General features: G+C 42.4%; 1 protein-coding gene across 1 annotated transcript; it reads left to right on the top strand.

Moving 5' to 3' along the window:
* Positions 1-6,701: 6,701 nt before the first annotated feature.
* Positions 6,702-17,267, top strand: LOC121562371 (N-acetyllactosaminide beta-1,3-N-acetylglucosaminyltransferase 4-like). Its single transcript, XM_045211091.1, has 2 exons — positions 6,702-7,073; positions 15,433-17,267. Exon 2 carries the CDS (start codon positions 15,437-15,439, stop codon positions 16,514-16,516), a length of 1,080 nt encoding a protein of 359 aa, XP_045067026.1. The 5' UTR covers positions 6,702-7,073; positions 15,433-15,436; the 3' UTR covers positions 16,517-17,267.
* The last annotated feature ends 1,663 nt before the right edge of the window (positions 17,268-18,930 follow it).

Genomic DNA, 18,930 nt, shown 5'->3' with positions numbered 1-18,930 from the left:
TTACATCCATTCAGCATTATTCACACCCTCTTAAGCCTTAGCCCCACCCATCTCTTTAAGGAAACACATGTGAGGCCATGTGCTAAACAGAGTAAGTGTGGTAGTGTACTAAACAACCAAAGATTTCAAGACTAAAGGCTGGTTTATACTACGTCTATCGACATGTCTGTAGACAGTTGTCGCAGTGACATCATGAACATTCTATTGTCGTCCGACATCAAACTTGTCGTTGTCCTTATTAAAAAGTATAAACACAAAAATGACAGGCTGCTTGACATCAGCAGCCTGGTGGTCCAAAATAGCATAAATGGTGTATTTTAACACCAATAAACACATGAGTTTAAAAATGTATTTGGTATATGTTAATCTAGCAAACCAGGCAACTAAAAGCAACTTTCAAAACAATGTTTTGGTTAGTTACCAGCTTGTTAGCTAGCTAGCTAACATTAAGTTCGCTGGCTAGCCAGTTCAAATAATGACCATATCATATAGCTGACAAAGTCTTAACTTTAGCTAATTTGTATTCATTATTACAGGAAAAGAAACTCACAACAAGATCATTATTTACAAGTTAAGGGCGAGCTAATTACAGAAAATAACTTACGGTTGAGAGTGTGACGAAATAAAAGCAGGGCATTCTACCAGGGAATTTTTGAACTTTGACGCTGTCTCATTGGCCTAACGTTATATCCTAATTTGACTTTGGTGCAGGTCGTGTTGTTCTTCACATTACCGTCTCTGGTAAACTCACACTATATCAAATAATGCACAGGATACAGAAGGTGTAAACGGTACAGTGAAATGGTTACTTGCATAGTGGAATATTTTGTTTAGACATGCAGTTAGCTAGCTAGCTAAACCATTAACCATAATCCCAACTCATGACGTTACTACCCTGCATGAATCTGCAGGTAGCTAAAGCTAACCGACTAGGTTCAATGTTAGTTAGCTAGCTAAGATTAGGCTATAACTAGCAATGCAAATAGCTCTGAGATATGAATAATATTACTACACTGATCATACACGTAACGTTAGCTAGCGAGCCAGCCAGCTAACGTTAGCTTGCTAGCTAACAGTACGCTTTAACTTGCACTGAAAACGACTTTCTGACAAAATTTGAAACATAATATCTGAAAATGTAGCTAGCTAGACTCTCTTACCCGTATACATGGATGAACGCTTCTCCCTCTCTGTCACGGATGCCATGGTTGCCCTTAGTTTGATGATGTAATCCAGAGACAGGTGTTTTATACAACAGCCTTCTGTGTGTTCTCTTTTCGACTCCTTCTGCATATTTGCAATCAAACGGTAGAATTTTCTCCATCTCCTTAGCTATCATACTCTGCTTCCACCGATTTGAAAACTCGGTCCTCCAGAAAGTGGAGAGCATTAGCAACACTTATGCAGTTCTTCATGATATCTTTTTAAAAAGCAGCGTTAGAAAGGATTACCTACACATACTGAACAGCTCATCTCATCTCTCGGCATGTCCAGCCCATCCATTATCTCAGCCAATCATGGATAGCGGGAAGGTTCCTGTCTTTTTCCGTGGCTAAACTAGGCTTGTAATATAACAATTGTATTTGTATTTACAGATGGCATACAAGTTTGTTATTAAGGTACATAAAAATTGTTCCAGAAGGCATTTCTGCCAAAAACACATTTTGAAAAAAAAATATGTTTACGTTCAAATGCCTCTCCTGTGAAGTAGTGACGCGCGACATACGCCTAGTTTCCTGAAACGAGTCACATATTAATGGACCAAAATACCAACAAATCTCAAAATGTATAGGTAGCAGAGCATATGAGCGGAGTGGAGCGGTGAGAATCTCAGCTCCTCGCTCACGGAGCTGTTCACCCCTCCGCTCCCCCCGCTCAAAGCCACATCAGGCCAGTCCGCTCATTATCGCTCAGCGCTCAACGCAGTTTGCATCGCGCTCCACTCAAATCGCCCCCCGCTCACTCCAAAAAAGGAACAAAATCTGCATGTATTTCACTTTTAGCTTAAACCACAGCCTTACTTTATCTCCCCGAATTTGTTGCATACAGACTCATCTCGGATTATCCATTCTGTCTTGAAACGGGGATCTAACACTGACGCTAAAATGAGATGTTAATCAGTATAGTATATTCCATAGCGAATTGACACGTTGTTTGCCAATGTTTCTGCAAAAGCAGCGATGCCCATTGGAAGTGCAGCGTGAGTGTAATCGGTGAGCAGGGATTTGATTTCTTTGACAGCAGGGAGGATCATCCCCAGGTTCCCCAGCTCCTTCTGCATTTTGTCTGTGAGGTCTGCTAGTGGTGTCAGCACACTGACAAGGTGCGTCAGCTGCCGTACTTGATTCAGGGTGATGTTAGCAACATTAGACTTGAGTTTGTTTTACCATAACGGGTCTTTTTGGAACAACCGGATGAACGACTGAATCATCCGCAGCTGGCTGCTCCATCGAATGGCGCAGGCATTTGTGGGGCGGACACCTAATTGGTCGGTTTCCTCTGTGCTCTTGCGTACACTTTTCACCAGGTGCCCGACTTTCACTAACAGCCTATTAATGTTGTCGTGCTTGTTAACGGCGTTTTTGATCGCCAGCTGAAGCATGTGAATGGGGCATCTCAGATGTAAATTTGACAAAGTAAAGTACTGATTTATCATAGTTTCTTGGGGGAGTGTAGCCCGGTTGAGCTGCGCTGGCGAAGTGTTGCATCCCTTCGCGTTCTCCTTTACTCAGCGGTTCATAGTCCATGAAAATCATTTCAAAAAATGCTACGTCCAGCTCTCTTTTTCTCTCCCTTGTTATGGTTGGGCCTTTGCGTGCAGTGAATAAACTTTTTAATTCCTCAACCCTTTTCTCTTGTTGCTGCTGCTGCTCCTCTCGCTCTATAAAATACAAATTCATGGACGACACAAATTAAATTAAACAGATGGATTCTGGGTCAGGCTTGAGCATGCTTCAGACTCGTGGTGTGAGTGAGCGAACGAAATTGGAGCGGGACATAGGGCGACGCTCCGTCCTTTTAAAAATGCCGCTCTGCGCTCTGTTCAAAATCCGTCCGCTCACGCTCCACGCTCGCTCCCGCTCCACTCCGCTCATATGCTCTGATAGGTAGATCCAACAATTTCATTTCAGCCTGTGGTGCCTGGCCTTATTGCAGGTAAAACCAAGTATATGCTATTTTCTAAATCAAATTTTAAAAATCGGATGATTTATGCATACGTAGGTACATTGCATTGTGCACTAATTGATCGTGTCCCTGAGTATAAATAGGCTTTCCTACAAAAAAAAACATGTTGATGAGTTAGTTAAGAAATTGAGAATTACAATACTCTTCCTTTACAGGAACAGATCATGCCTTTCATTAAATAGCAGAAAGCAAATCGTTTAGTCAACATTTATTCCAGTTATCGACTATGGCGATATCATCTGTTTGAATCCAGCTGCCACTTTATTGAAGCATAGATGCGATAGGTTCAGCACACATCACTGTATTTTGTATCAGAAAGTAGGGCTGGGCCTTTCTGAAGTCTCAACCGGTTAATCGAGGTACTTAAGGTATTGTGTACATGTAGGTAGAGTTATTAAAGTGACTATGCATAGATAATAAACAGAGAGTAGCAGCAGCGTAAAAGTGGGGGCGGGGGGGGCAATGCAAATAGTCTGGGTAGCCATTTGATTAGATGTTCAGGAGTCTTATGGCTTGGGGGTAGAAGCTGTTTAGAAGCCTCTTGGACCTAGACTTGGTGCTCTGGTACCGCTTGCCGTGCGGTAGCAGAGAGAACAGTCTATGACTAGGGTGGCTGGAGTCTTTTACAATTTTTAGGGCCTTCCTCTGATACCGCCTGGTATAGAGGTCCTGGATGGCAGGAAGCTTGGCCCCAGTGATGTACTGTGCCGTACGCACTACCCTCTGTAGTGCCTTGCGGTCGGAGGCCGAGCAGTGATGCAACCAGTCAGGATGCTCTCAATGGTGCAGCTGTAGAACCTTTTTAGGGTCTGAGGACCCATGCCAAATCTTTTCAGTCTCCTTAGGGGGAATAGGTTTTGTCGTGCCCTCTTCACGACTGTCTTGGTGTGCTTGGACCATGTTAGTTTGTTGGTGATGTGGACACAAAGGAACTTGAAGCTTTCAACCTGCTCCACTACAGCCCTGTCGATGAGAATGGGGGTGTGCTCGGTCCTCTTTTTTTCCTGTAGTCCACAATCATCTCCTTTGTCTTGATCACGTTGAGGGAGAGGTTGTTGTCCTGGCACCACACGGCCAGGTCTCTGACCTCCTCCCTATAGGCTGTCTCATCGTTGTCGGTGATCAGGCCTACCACTGTTGTGTCATCGGCAAACTTAATGATGGTGTTGAGTCATGCCTGGCCATGCAGTCATGAGTGAACAGGGAGTACAGGAGGGGACTGAGCAAACACCCCTGAGGGGCCCCAGTGTTGAGGATCAGCGTGGCGGATGTGTTGTTACCTACCCTTACCACCTGGGGGCGGCCCGTCAGGAAGTCCAGGATCCAGTTGCAGAGGGAGGTGTTTAGTCCCAGGGTCCTTAAACGGTTCACCCGATATGGATGAAAATACCCTAAAATAATTAAAGCTGACAGTCTGCACTTTAACCTCATAGTAATTGTATCATTTCATATCCAAAGTGCTGGAGTTGAGAGCCAAAACAACAAAACGTATCACTGTCCCAATACTTTTGGAGCTCACTGTATATGACCCCCTGATTTCCATGTAAATGCATTGGAGAATATTTTAAATATTGTTATACAGTGGGGAAAAAAAGTATTTAGTCAGCCACCAATTGTGCAAGTTCTCCCACTTAAAAAGATGAGAGAGGCCTGTAATTTTCATCATAGGTACACGTCAACTATGACAGACAAATTGAGGAAAAAAAATCCAGAAAATCACATTGTAGGATTTTTAATGAATTTATTTGCAAATTATGGTGGAAAATAAGTATTTGGTCACATACAAACAAGCAAGATTTCTGGCTCTCACAGACCTGTAACTTCTTCTTTAAGAGGTTCCTCTGTCCTCCACTCGTTACCTGTATTAATGGCACCTGTTTGAACTTGTTATCAGTATCAAAGACACCTGTCCACAACCTCAAACAGTCACACTCCAAACTCCACTATGGCCAAGACCAAAGAGCTGTCAAAGGACACCAGAAACAAAATTGTAGACCTGCACCAGGCTGGGAAGACTGAATCTGCAATAGGTAAGCAGCTTGGTTTGAAGAAATCAACTGTGGGAGCAATTATTAGGAAATGGAAGACATACAAGACCACTGATAATCTCCCTCAATCTGGGGCTCCATGCAAGATCTCACCCTGTGGGGTCAAAATGATCACAAGAACGGTGAGCAAAAATCCCAGAACCACACGGGGGGACCTAGTGAATGACCTGCAGAGAGCTGGGACCAAAGTAACAAAGCCTACCATCAGTAACACACTACGCCGCCAGGGACTCAAATCCTGCAGTGCCAGACGTGTCCCCCTGCTTAAGCCAGTACATGTCCAGGCCCGTCTGAAGTTTGCTAGAGTGCATTTGGATGATCCAGAAGAGGATTGGGAAAATGTCATATGGTCAGATGAAACCAAAATAGAACTTTTTGGTAAAAACTCAACTTGTCGTGTTTGGAGGACAAAGAATGCTGAGTTGCATCCAAAGAACACTATACCTACAGTGAAGCATGGGGGTGGAAACATCATGCTTTGGGGCTGTTTTTCTGCAAAGGGACCAGGACGACTGATCCGTGTAAAGGAAAGAATGAATGGGGCCATGTATCGTGAGATTTTGAGTGAAAACCTCCTTCCATCAGCAAGGGCATTGAAGATGAAACGTGGCTGGGTCTTTCAGCATGACAATGATCCCAAACACACCGCCCGGGCAACGAAGGAGTGGCTTCGTAAGAAACATTTCAAGGTCCTGGAGTGGCCTAGCCAGTCTCCAGATCTCAACCCCATAGAAAATCTTTGGAGGGAGTTGAAAGTCCGTGTTGCCCAGCGACAGCCCCAAAACATCACTGCTCTAGAGGAGATCTGCATGGAGGAATGGGCCAAAATACCAGCAACAGTGTGTGAAAACCTTGTGAAGACTTACAGAAAACGTTTGACCTGTGTCATTGCCAACAAAGGGTATTTAACAAAGTATTGAGAAACTTTTGTTATTGACCAAATACTTATTTTCCACCATAATTTGCAAATAAATTCATAAAAAATCCTACAATGTGTTTTTCTGGATTTTTTTTCTAATTTTGTCTGTCATAGTTGACGTGTACCTATGATGAAAATGACAGGCCTCTCTCATCTTTTTAAGTGGGAGAACTTGCACAATTGGTGGCTGACTAAATACTTTTTTTCCCCACTGTAGTTCAAAAAGTAGAAACGCTACCAAAAATGTTTTCTTAACTAATCTAAGTTGGGGACGTTTGCACATTTGAAAGTTGATTTTGTTTTAATGTCTTAAAGCAAGCCGAAGAAATGAAATAATAATAATAATAATATGAGTACTGTATGTAATAAATCTAGAGTTTCTTGCCTTCAGCAAGCACAGTAAAAGAAGTATGTAAGACATCTTGTGTCTTGCCTTCACCGAGCACATTAATTAGAGTATGTAAGTGTGCTAGAGTGGCCTTGCTTTCAGCAAGCACATCAATAATAATATGAGTATGTAAGAGGTTTAGAGTGGTCTTGCTATCAGCAAGCACATTAATGACAAAGCGCAAGGCACGCCCTTCAGGTCTGCTATAGGTGACTATAAAGGCAACTTCCCATTCCAGACTGTAGGCAACTGGAACGTGGTAACCATTGAATAGAGTATAGTTGAGTCAATTCCCAATGATTCTCTAGATGAATAGCATAACTTCTTTAAAATCGCGGGTATAGTAGGCCATAATAACGGGATCAAGCAAATTATGAATTGAGCGTTTTAGCGACAGATGTACAAACATTGCTTGCTTATCCTCTTGGACTGTGCTGTGGATGTTTGACACACTTCAATTCTCACCAAAATTCATGTCCTGAGTAGGCTACAACTATTTTGATGGTCCAACTGCGTCTTCTTTTAATAACAAGTAAGTGAATAACCATGTTGTTTGAAACTATTTTTTAAATGGTTAAGAAAACTTTTTTTTGTCCAGGTAGCAGATAATGGACCCTAACATATATTTATGTAGTTGGTGCTGTATATTTAAGCAATAAGGCACAAGGGGATGTGGCATATGGCCAATATACTGTACCGTAACTAAGGGCTGTTCTTATGCATGATGCAACGCAGAGTTCCTGGATACAGCCCTTAGCCATGGTAGATATGGGTCATATACCACGAACCCCCGAGGTTACCACGAACCCCCGAGGTGCCTTATCGCTATTATAAACTGGTTACCAACGTAATTAGAACAGTAAACATAGATGGAGGAACATAGCCTATTGCCTGTAGCCTACATGGTAAACTGTAAGTGTCACTTCACTTTTTAGTATGGAAAACGACAAATGATTTTTCAACAATATTCACACAATTAGTCTTTATAGAATAAAAATCTAATGTAATAAATTACATGTGGAAATACGTATGTGAGTAAACATTAGAAAGCCAGCAGCAGATGAAACACAAAGTGAATTCTCTCCTTCCTCTCTCCAGTCTAGCTAGCTAGGTTTAGGATATTTATGGTGCTTTCAAGACAATTGGGAACTCGGAATAATACGAGGTCAAATTATGACGTCAGTGATATTTTCTGGTCAGAAAGTCGAAGCTCTAGAAAGAGGCCCGAGTTTCCGAGTTGGAACTCCCGAGTTAGATGAGGGTTCAAACGATTGTTCCCAGTCGGAGCTATTTTTTTCCGAGTTCCCAGTTGTTTTGAACGCGGCAATACTAATCTCGGTTACCTAAAAGTAAAAGCAAACGGAAACCAGTGTTGTGCCATGTTCGCGTTTTTCCTGTCAAATTGGCCTACTTAAATTCTGTCGGAGGTGGTTTAAACTGCATTCTAATGTTGACTTTGCTTAAAGAAAACGGTATCAAGCGAAATGTTTTATACATGCTCAATTATTGAGTCTCGGGGGCTGCCCGAGTGGAAATGTGAAATGAAAGTTATGGAACGCCCTCGTGTGGCTCTTTTTATGGGGAAAAGTCCTCAATGAAACTGACATCCAAAGTAGCCTATTCATTTAAATGCTATTGTAGGTTACCATTTGATACATACAGTTGAAGTCGAAAGTTTACATACACCTTAGCCAAATACATTTAAACTCAGTTTTTCACAATTCCTGACATTTAATCCTAGTAAAAATGCCCTGTCTTAGGTCAGTTAGGAGCACCACTTTATTTTAAGAATGTGAAATGTCAGAATAATAGTAGAGAGAAAGATTTATTTCAGCTTTTATTTCTTTCATCACATTCCCAGTGGGTCAGAAGTGTACATGCACTCAATTGGTATTTGGTAGCATTGCCTTTAAATTGTTTAACTTGGGTCAAACATTTCGGGTAGCCTTCCACAAGCTTCCCACAATAAGTTGGGTGAATTTTGGCCCATTCCCCCTGACAGAGCTGGTGTAACTGAGTCAGGTTTGTAGGCCTCCTTGCTCGCACACGCTTTTTCAGTTCTTCCCACACATTTTCTATAGGATTGAGGAAGATGATAGCTAGCTATAGCAAGCTAACGTTAGCACCTTTTCAACAAGAAGCAACTGTGACAACATTGATCCTAAGCATTTAAAAAAAATAACTTTTCCCATTGAGCAAAATCCACAATCCACCTCTCCAAAGAAAGCATGGATCTGGGGCTTCTGCAAAATGCCACCAGATCCGTGATCGTGCCTGCACTTGGCAGGCTGTATAGAAAATTCCACCAGAGCCTTAGAATGGCCGAATTACCACAACGCCCAGCCACAAACACCTTGAAAACTTGCTCTAAACAGTAACACCAAGATAACACATTTTGGTTCTGAAGGTTGTGGGAATGTTCCCTGATCATTGCACCAGTGTTCCCTAAAGGTTCAAATGGATGGTTTTCTTAACGTTTGGTTGTATTGAAGGTAGTGGGGAACGTTCTGGGAACGTTACAAAGTTAGGAAAGCTCTCTGAAGGTTACAAAGTTAGGAACATTCTGGGAATGTTCTCTGAATGTTGCCAATGCTCCCTAAAGGTTCCCATAGATGGTTTTCTTAACTTTCTCATAAGGATGCATGAATTAAACAAAATATATTTAACATTTTATTTAGAAGATGTGTACACACACACACACACACACCACACAGGATTACACAATTAAATATAAACAATTAACACATTTATAATTTCAGTTAACGGGTTCAGAGAAATCTGCAATCTGATTGACACACACACACCGGATTACACAATTGTCTTGTCTGGTCACCTTCTATGGTACAGGGGAGTCAAGGGCTCACTCCTCCACAACCTCCTCTGCAACCCTCTCCACAACCTGTAAAACAAACAAAGAGTTCTTAATTCGATAAATACTATTATCAGGGTTCTTACGGGCATTGTATCTTTCCCAAAAGTATAGCATTGTGCATTGGTAGTGTATTGGTATTCAACTTATGTTATTATTAAAAAAATTATGACCGATAAAATGTGTTCAGTGCTTTTTGATCAGCAAATCTGAAATCATATGCAATTGCTGGGTTTTAAAAACAAACCAGAATGAAAAAAAAGAACATAACTCAATCCAATGCTTTAAAGTCAATGATGAGGTGTGCCATTAGTGCACACTTAGGGAGGTAAATCAGAGTTTCTTAAACTGTGGGTCGGGACCCAAAGTGTGCCCTGGGCATGTGAAAGGTGGGTCACGAGTTAATACATTTATAATCACATATAATACTATTTTTTCTTAATTTGGGTCATTGGAGGACAGTTAATTCCTCATTTGGTTCTCGAGCTGAACCCCTGAGGTAGAGAATTGGAACATAACACAAATCATGTCACACAGAACACACACACACACACAAAGGTGATGAGAGAGAGAGAATGCTGTATCTGTCAGAAAGCAGACTAGGAGCAGGACCTCAGCAGAACCCAGACCGGGAAAGAAGGTCACCACCTGGGCCAAATTATTGTTACCGACTATTGGTGTATTCTCTGTGTAGCACTAACATTGGTTGTGATGACAGTGGGTCAAACCAAATGCTAGCCAAAAGCAAGGGGAGATATTGTCTAGATGCTTTTTTACAGTGGAGATCATGTTTATCAATTGCCTGGCTGGGCTGATTGGACAGAGATGCACAGTGACTTTTTAGATGGAACAGCAAATAGGGATTTCGCCGTCATAGCTGGTGTTAGTCGTGAAATATACTGAACAAAATATAAATGCATTATGCAACAATTTCAAAGATTTTACTGAGTTACAGTTCATATAAGGAAATTAGTCAATTGAAATAAATAAATAATGCTCTAATTTAGGGATTTCACATGACTGGGCAGGTGTGCAGCCATGGGTGGGCCTGTGAGGGCATAGGCACACCCACTTGGCAGCCAGCCCCACCCACTGAGGAGCCAGGCCCAGCCAATCAGAATTTGTTTTTCCCCACAAAAGGGCTTTATTACAGACAGAATACTCCTCAGCACCCCGGATGCGGAGGTCCTGGACTGGCGTGGTTACATGTGGTCTGCGGTTGTGAGGCCAGTTGGACATACTGCCAAATTCTCTAAAACGATGTTGGAGGCAGTTTATGCTAGAGAAATTAACATTCTGGCAACAGCTCTGGTGGACATTCCTGCAGTCAGCATGCCAATTGCATGCTCCCTCAAAACTTGAGACATCTGTGGCATTGTGTTGTGTGACAAAACTGCACATTTCAAAGTGGCCTTTTATTGTCCCCAGCACAAGGTGCACCTGTGTAATGGACATGCTGTTTAAGGTGGATGGATGATGGATGGATGGCAGGTGGATGGATGATCTTGGAAAAGTAGAAATGTGCACCAATAGGGATGTAAACAAATGTGTGCACAACATTTGAGATAAATAAGCTTTTTGTGCGTATGGAACATTTCTGGGATTCTTTATTTCCGCTCATGAAACATGGGACCAACACTACATTGCGTTTATATTTTTGTTCAGTGTAGAAACTACTAGTCTGGGGTACCAGTCTTTTTAGCTAACATTCCGCTCCTTGCCACTCCTGTCATTTTCCAAAGACAGTAGTGGCAAGGAACGGAATGTAATAGCTGAACAGAAACGGCAACCAGGATAGACAACTGCTGCAAAGCGGTTTTAACCAATCAGCATCCAGGATTAGACCCACTCGTTGTATAATACAAATGAGAAGAAACCAAATTGCTGGGGCTCATAGGATAAATTGTTATACATTTATTAAATCATGCATTATATTTTATTTTGTTTTTTTAAATAAGGAATCAAGACAGACTAGTAGAAATAACTAGGCCTAGTTGACATGTAGACACCAACTTCCCACAACTTTAGAGAACGGTCCCTTAAGAGTCTCATTAATTTATTACCTATCATTTTCATAGGGATGTTCCTGTGATGTGCAAGGACTGTTTCCAAGAGACCATTATCTTAATGATATTAATTCTAGGCACGTTTCATGGGGCATTGCAAGAACGTTCATGTGTCCAGTTTTCTGAGGGTTAGGAGAATATTTCATCAATGTCACACCAAATACACATAGAACATGGTTGCCATGTTCTCAGAATATAAGATACTAATGTTTTAGACATGTTTCATGGTAACGTTGCAAGAACATTCCTGTGCCCAATTTACGTTTAAAACATAGGATGTTCTCTCATGGTTGCCTGGAGGTTTTTGTGTAGTTCCCAGCTTGTTCCAGGGATATCCCTAAATACTTTTTTTTATCGCCTGATGGTCCCAAAGAAACATTCTAAAAATCTATGTGTTTCTTAATAATCTCCAAAAACATACTTTATTACACATCACCCCTTGTTACTGTTGTCGAGCCCATCAAGGCCCTGATTGGTGAACCACTGATCCATTCACAGCTCTTTGTCTGTTGGCAAGATTAGACACACACACACACACACAAACACAAACAGTGCTTTCAACATACAGCGTTTTTTACATATCTAACACACTTTGACGGCATTCCAATCTTCCTGCTACGCCACCATGACAGTGTCAGTTATCAGGTAATCTGACCATTCTCTCTTCAATTATTTGATTTACTTATTTCAGCAATTTTATGGTTTTATGTATAGTTGTCTAATGTTGGTGGGGCATATTAGTCTGTTTTAATGTTACTCCTTCATCACTATGATAAATAAAATAGTTTTTCTTGAGTGTAATTTAACAGAGCTGAGATTGACTTTGAAGTGCAAAGTGTAGCAATACAGGTGAAATCAGTCATTGACAGACATGGTGGCATAGCAGGAAGATCGGAATGCCGTGAACCAAGAGGTTGTAATTTCAAATCCCAGGTGAGGACATGTTGAATAATATTTACTGTATAAATGAACAGGCACAATGTAATCATGTATGTCAAAGTGTGTCAAATATGTAAGTTGAAAACACTGTATGTTGAAAGTGCTGTTTGTGTGGGGGGTGTCCCTAACATTACCAACAGACAAAGAGCTGTGAATGGATCAGTGGTTCACCAATCAGGGCCTTGGTGGCCTCGACAACAGTAACAAGGGGTGATGTGTAATAAAATATGTTTTTGGAGATTATTCTTTGGGACCATCGGGCGACGTCCTAAAAACGTCTTTAGGTACATCCCCGGAACAAGCCGGCAACTAGATAAAAACCTCCATAGGAGCATGACAGAATGTCATATGTTTTAAACGTCCTTGGACACAGGAATGTTCTTGCAACGTTCCAATGAAACGCGTCTAGAACAGTAATAAGTTATATTCTGAGAACATGACAACCATGTTCTGTGTATGTTTGGTGTGATGTTGATGGACTATTCTCCTAACCCATTGAAAACTGGACACATTAATGTTCTTGCAACGTCCCATAAAACCTGTCTAAAACATTAACATCTTATATTTCTCAATCGCACTCCACACCGCCCTTTCCCACCTGGACAAAAGGAACAGCTATGTAACTGGATCCTGGACTTCCTGACAGGCCACCCCTAGGTGGTAAGGGTAGGCAACAACACGATCTGCCACGCTGATCCTCAACACAGGGGCCCCTAAGGGGTGCGTGCTTAGTCCCCTCCTGTGAACTCCCTGTTTACCCACGATTGCGTGGCCAATATATAATATGCCATTTAGCAGACGCTTTTATCCAAAGCGACTTACAGTCATGCGTGCATACATTTTTGTGTATGGGTGGTCCCGGGGATCGAACCCACTACCTTGGCGTTACAAGCGCCATGCTCTACCAGCTGAGCTACAGAGGACCACACACACACACACACACACACACACACACACACACACACACACACACACACACACACACACACACACACACACACACACACACACACACACACACACACACACACACACACACACACACACACACACACACACACACACACACACACACACACACACACACACACACACACACACACACACACACACACACACACACACACACACACACACACAAACAGTGTTTTCAACATACAGCGTTTTTTACATATCTAACACACTTTTACATATCTAACACATCTAAGCCAATCATGACTCCAACACCATCATTAAGTTTGCTGACGACACAACAGTGGTAGGCCTGATCACCGACAACGATGAGACAGCCTATAGGGAGGACGTCAGAGACCTGGCAGTGTGGTGCCAGGACAACAACCTCTCCCTCACCGTGAGCAAGACAAAGGAGCTGATCGTGGACTACAGGAATAGGAGGGCCGAACATGCCCCCATTCACATCGACAGGGCTGTAGTGGAGCGGGTCGAGAGTTTCAAGTTCCTTGGTGTCCACATCACCAACAAACTATCATGGTCCAAATACACCAAGACAGTCGTGAAGAGGGCACGACAATGCCTTTCCCCCTCAGGAGACTGAAAAGATTTGGCATGGGTCCCCAGATCCTCAAAGAGTTCTACAGCTGCACCACCGAGAGCATCCTGACCGGTTGCATCACCGTCTGGTATGGCAACTGCTCGGCATCCGACGTAAGGCGCTACAGAGGGTAGTGCATACGGCCCAGTACATCACTGTGGTCATGCTTCCTGCCATCCAGGACCTATATACTAGGCGGTGTCAGAGGCGGTGATGCAACCGGTCAGGATGCTCTCGATGGTGCAGCTGTAGAACTTTATGAGGATCTGGGGACCCATGCCAAATATTTTCCCGTGTAGCTCAGTTGGTAGAGCATGGCACTTGCAACGCCAGGGTTGTGGGTTCGATTCCCACGGGGGGCCAGTATGAAAAATGTATGCAATCACTAACTGTAAGTCGCTCTGGATAAGAGCGTCTGCTAAATGACTAAAATGTAAATGTAAAAATTGTCAAAGACTCCAGTCACCCAAGTCATAGACTGTTCTCTCTGCTACCGCACCGCCAGCGGTACTGGAGCACCAAGTCTAGGTCCAAAAGGCTCTTTAACAGCTTCTACCCCCAAGCCATAAGACTGTTGAACAATTAATCAAATGCCCAAATCCCCCCCCCTTTGTTTTTACACTGCTGCTACTGACTGTTAATGATCTATGTATAGTCACGTTACCCCTACCTACATGTACAAATTACCTCGACTAACCTGTACCCCCGCACATTGACTCGGTACCGGTACCCCTTGTACATAGCCTTGTTATTGTTATTTTATTTTGTTAATATTTATTTTATTTTTTACTTTAGTTTATTTAATAAATATTTTCTGAACTCTATTTCTTGAACTGCATTGTTGGTTAAGTGCTTGTTAGTAAGCATTTCACGGTAAGGTCTACACCTGTTGTATTCGGAGCATGTGACAAATACAATTTGATTTGATTTTACGTGATAACCACGTTCTGGATAAGTTCTGTTTGACATTAAGGGAATTCTTTGCGTAACTCTAATGCCAAAACATGCTAAATAGGTTCTCAGGAGGTTTTTGATAACAAACATAGAATGTTACCAAAACTAGTGGAAATCTGGACACTCAAACATCAGGGGAACATTATGGGTAACGTTACAAAGTCTTTCTCTCTCCCTAGAATTGTTAGCTGGGTTGTTAAGCATAGCCTAGGGCAGGGGTAATCAAATAGGTCAAGTCACACACATTTCCTAGCTGGCCTAGGGCCTGTATATTGTCCACATACAGGAGTATTATTCTGTACTTGAGAAAGCCCCTGAGGTATGTGCCACTCCTTGCCATGCCAAACATGACAGGCTACACCAGAGGCACAATAATGTGTGACATACATACTTTTGGTATGAGACTAAATAAATTGTGCCACTTGTAGCCTATTGCAGGCCTACTTCATATACCAGTTCCAATTCTGTCTCCTTGTGGCTAAAAAGTGGTGTGCTTGCAATTCTTTTTCAGAACCATGAGGATCCTCTTCAGAAACCAAAGCCGCAGTAGATGGTCCCTTGTCATTGGTACTGCATTGTTGATTGGCGTCTTCATACTGTTGCGCATGAACCACACAGACAGGCACTGGAACACTTCTACCTCCACCACACCAACACGGTCACAGTCCACTGTGGATGTTTTCAATTGTTCCCTGAATGACACCATGAACAACATTCCATCCTCAATGCCACCTACCCACCATAACTTCCTCATGTACAAACACTGCAGGACATTCCCCCGCCTGCTGTCTCCTACACCCTGTCAGAATGACGTCTTTCTCCTGCTGGCCATTAAGTCGACAGCCATCCAGGTTGATCGCAGGATTGCACTTCGGAGCACATGGGGGAAGAAGGGATATGTTCAGGGTAAAATGGTGAAACTATTGTTCCTAGTAGGTAAGTCTTCAGACAAAATACAGGGCTACCCGCTGCAGAAGGTACTGGAGTGGGAGAGCAGGCAGTTTGGGGACATCCTGCAGTGGGATTTTGAGGACAGTTTTTTCAACCTGACCCTGAAGGAGGTCCACTTCCTCAAATGGTTCAGCCTGGAGTGCTACTGGGCCCACTATGTGTTCAAAGGGGACGATGATGTTTTTGTTTACACCAGCAATCTGGTGGAATATGTTAAGGACAACAAGCCCTCTGAGCAACTGTATGCTGGGAACATCATGTCTGGCTATCCAGTCCGGTACAAACAAAGTAAGTATTTCATACCAGTGGAGATGTACCCCAACAAGCCATATCCTCTATACGCTGGCGGTGGGGGCTACCTGATGTCAAGACAGACTGTGCTGAGCCTGGGAGTGGCAGCGTCCAGCATTGACCTGTTCCCCATTGATGATGTCTTTGTGGGCTTATGCCTACAGAAGATGAACATTACACTGACGCACCACTCTGGCTTCAAGACCTTTGGGCTCGAAAAGGGGGTGACACACTTCAACCCCTGCATTTACAGGGAGCTCATGGTGGTGCACAAACTGAATCCCACAGAGATGTGGACAATGTGGTCTCTACAGCAGGACCCAAATCTGCAATGCTTTAGATCAAGGATGTGAGGCATCTGGCGTTTGTATATCATGCTGTGCTTATCTGTCTCGCTATTGTAAATTGAGAATTCCTTTCATAGATAAATTATCCTTATGAATGGTCTAAAATAGCTTCCTTTCCTTTACCCATACTTATATTTGAATTTGACATGTGAAAGTATTCTGACATTTGCATTCCCTTATCCTGTATGTTCAGCACAGACAGTGTAAGATCCATTTAAGAATATTGAGATACATCTAGTGCAATTTGACACTTCTGATGATGTAATAGAATAAATGTGGCTAAAACAAATGTACATGAATAAATGCATTTCTATAGCTTCCAAAATATTTTTTAAATGGTGGAGGAGTGCCAAGATCAGAGTATGTGAGCGGAGTTGAGCGGTCGGAAATCCCGTTCATCGCTCACCACCACTCTGGCGCTCCACGTCCTTTCCAACCGCTCCGCTAAAAAACGCTCCTCGCTCACAGGAAAAAAACTGCAGCTCCAAATTCGCTCCATTCATTAAAATCACCATTTAACCAACACCCATCTATTTTTGTAACTACCTGGACCTAACATTTGGAAGTATTGAAACCAAACCATATGATTTGAATGAAAAGTATTTTAAACAACATGAAAAGGTGACTGTAAGAAGCGCTCATCATTTCAAATAGGCTACATGTCGTTTTAAACAGCATATGAACACTAAATAGATCAGGAGCCAGACAGGGAGCCTAAGAAGGCCTAGCCAGTCTCCAGATCTTAATCCCATAGAAAATCTGTGGAGTTGCCAAACGTCAGCCTCGAAACCTTAATGACTTGGAGAAGATCTGCAAAGAGGAGTGGGACAAAATCCCTCATGAGATGTGTAAACCTGGTGGCCAACTACAAGAAACGTCTGACCTCTGTGATTGCCAACAAGGTTTTGCCACCAAGTACTAAGTCATGTTTTGCAGAGTCAAATACTTATGTCAAAATGTTATAAATTGATTTTCATTTTAAAGAGGGAAATGCGTTTTTCTGGATTCTTTTGTTGTTATTCTGTCTCTCACTGTTCAAATAAACCTATCATTAAAATTATAGACTGATCATTTCTTTGTCAGTGGGCAAACGTACAAAATCAGCAGGGGATCAAATACTTTTTTCCCTCACTGTAGCTACATGATTACAAGAATACAAAGACAACTGATCTGTTCATACAGTATCCTTTTCATAGTTAGTGAGTTATTAGCCCAGTTAAAGATCATTTGTAGTCAGCAATGGGGGAGTGATTGCTTCCTACAAGAGCACAAAAGTGGTACATTTCTAGACATGTTTGAAAAGTCAGTCAAGTAAAGAGCTTTTTTTTGGCTTAAAGGGGCAGTGTTGTATTTTGAGACAGGCTTGAATAAGCTGGAGCCAATAGGCAGAGGGTAGCATAATTTGTCTGATTCTCTGTGATAATGGTATGGGAATAATAATAGATTTTATTTTGTAAAGTGGTTTCTTGCATCAAACAGCACAACAACATTTTCAGTCACCTCCTTGTCTGAAGGACAAGTGGATAAACAGGTTAATGTCAAACCCTGCATGTTTTTTTCAAAAGTCTCATGGAATGTAGGCCTACATTGAACACCACACATTGGCTGCTACTGTAGGCTGAATGATAGAACAGCTATTTCCGTGTTAATGTTATGGGATGCATTTTCTCCCTTATTTTTGATGGTAGGCCACTCTGGTAGGACTACATTAGGATCAAATAGCCACAGTAGCCTACTTGACCATTGTCTGAAACTGTAACTTAAAGTGGGTACAGCCTCAGTGTTCACAGTAAATGTGCGCCGAAAGTTGCACAGAATTTTCACAAAGTTCAAGTTTGAGCTCAGCAGACCTGAAATTTGCTCAGTGTTTGAGGGAAATGGAGGTGGAAACATTATGCTTTGGGGGTGTTTTTCTGCTAAGGGGACAGGACAACTTCACCGCATCAAAGGGACGATGGACGGGGCCATGTACCGTCAAATCTTGGGTGAGAACCTCCTTCCCTCAGCCAGGGCATTGAGAATGGGTTGTGGATGGGTATTCCAGCATGACAATGACCCAAAACACACGGCCAAGGGCAACAAAGGAGTGGCTCAAGAAGAAGCACACTAAGGTCCTGGAGTGGCCTAGCCAGTCTCCAGATCTTAATCCCATAGAAAATCTGTGGAGTTGCCAAACGTCAGCCTCGAAACCTTAATGACTTGGAGAAGATCTGCAAAGAGGAGTGGGACAAAATCCCTCATGAGATGTGTGCAAAACCTGGTGGCCAACTACAAGAAACGTCTGACCTCTGTGATTGCCAACAAGGGTTTTGCCACCAAGTACTAAGTCGTGTTTTGCAGAGGGGTCAAATACTTATGTCAAAAATGTTATAAATTGATTTGCATTCTAAAGAGGGGAAATGCGTTTTTCTGGATTCTTT

The sequence above is a fragment of the Coregonus clupeaformis genome, chromosome 35 (assembly GCF_020615455.1).
Source record: "Coregonus clupeaformis isolate EN_2021a chromosome 35, ASM2061545v1, whole genome shotgun sequence".
NCBI lineage: Eukaryota > Metazoa > Chordata > Actinopteri > Salmoniformes > Salmonidae > Coregonus > Coregonus clupeaformis.
The sequence above is the reverse complement of the archived record's forward strand: the minus strand, read 5'-3'. Positions and strand labels throughout refer to the sequence as shown.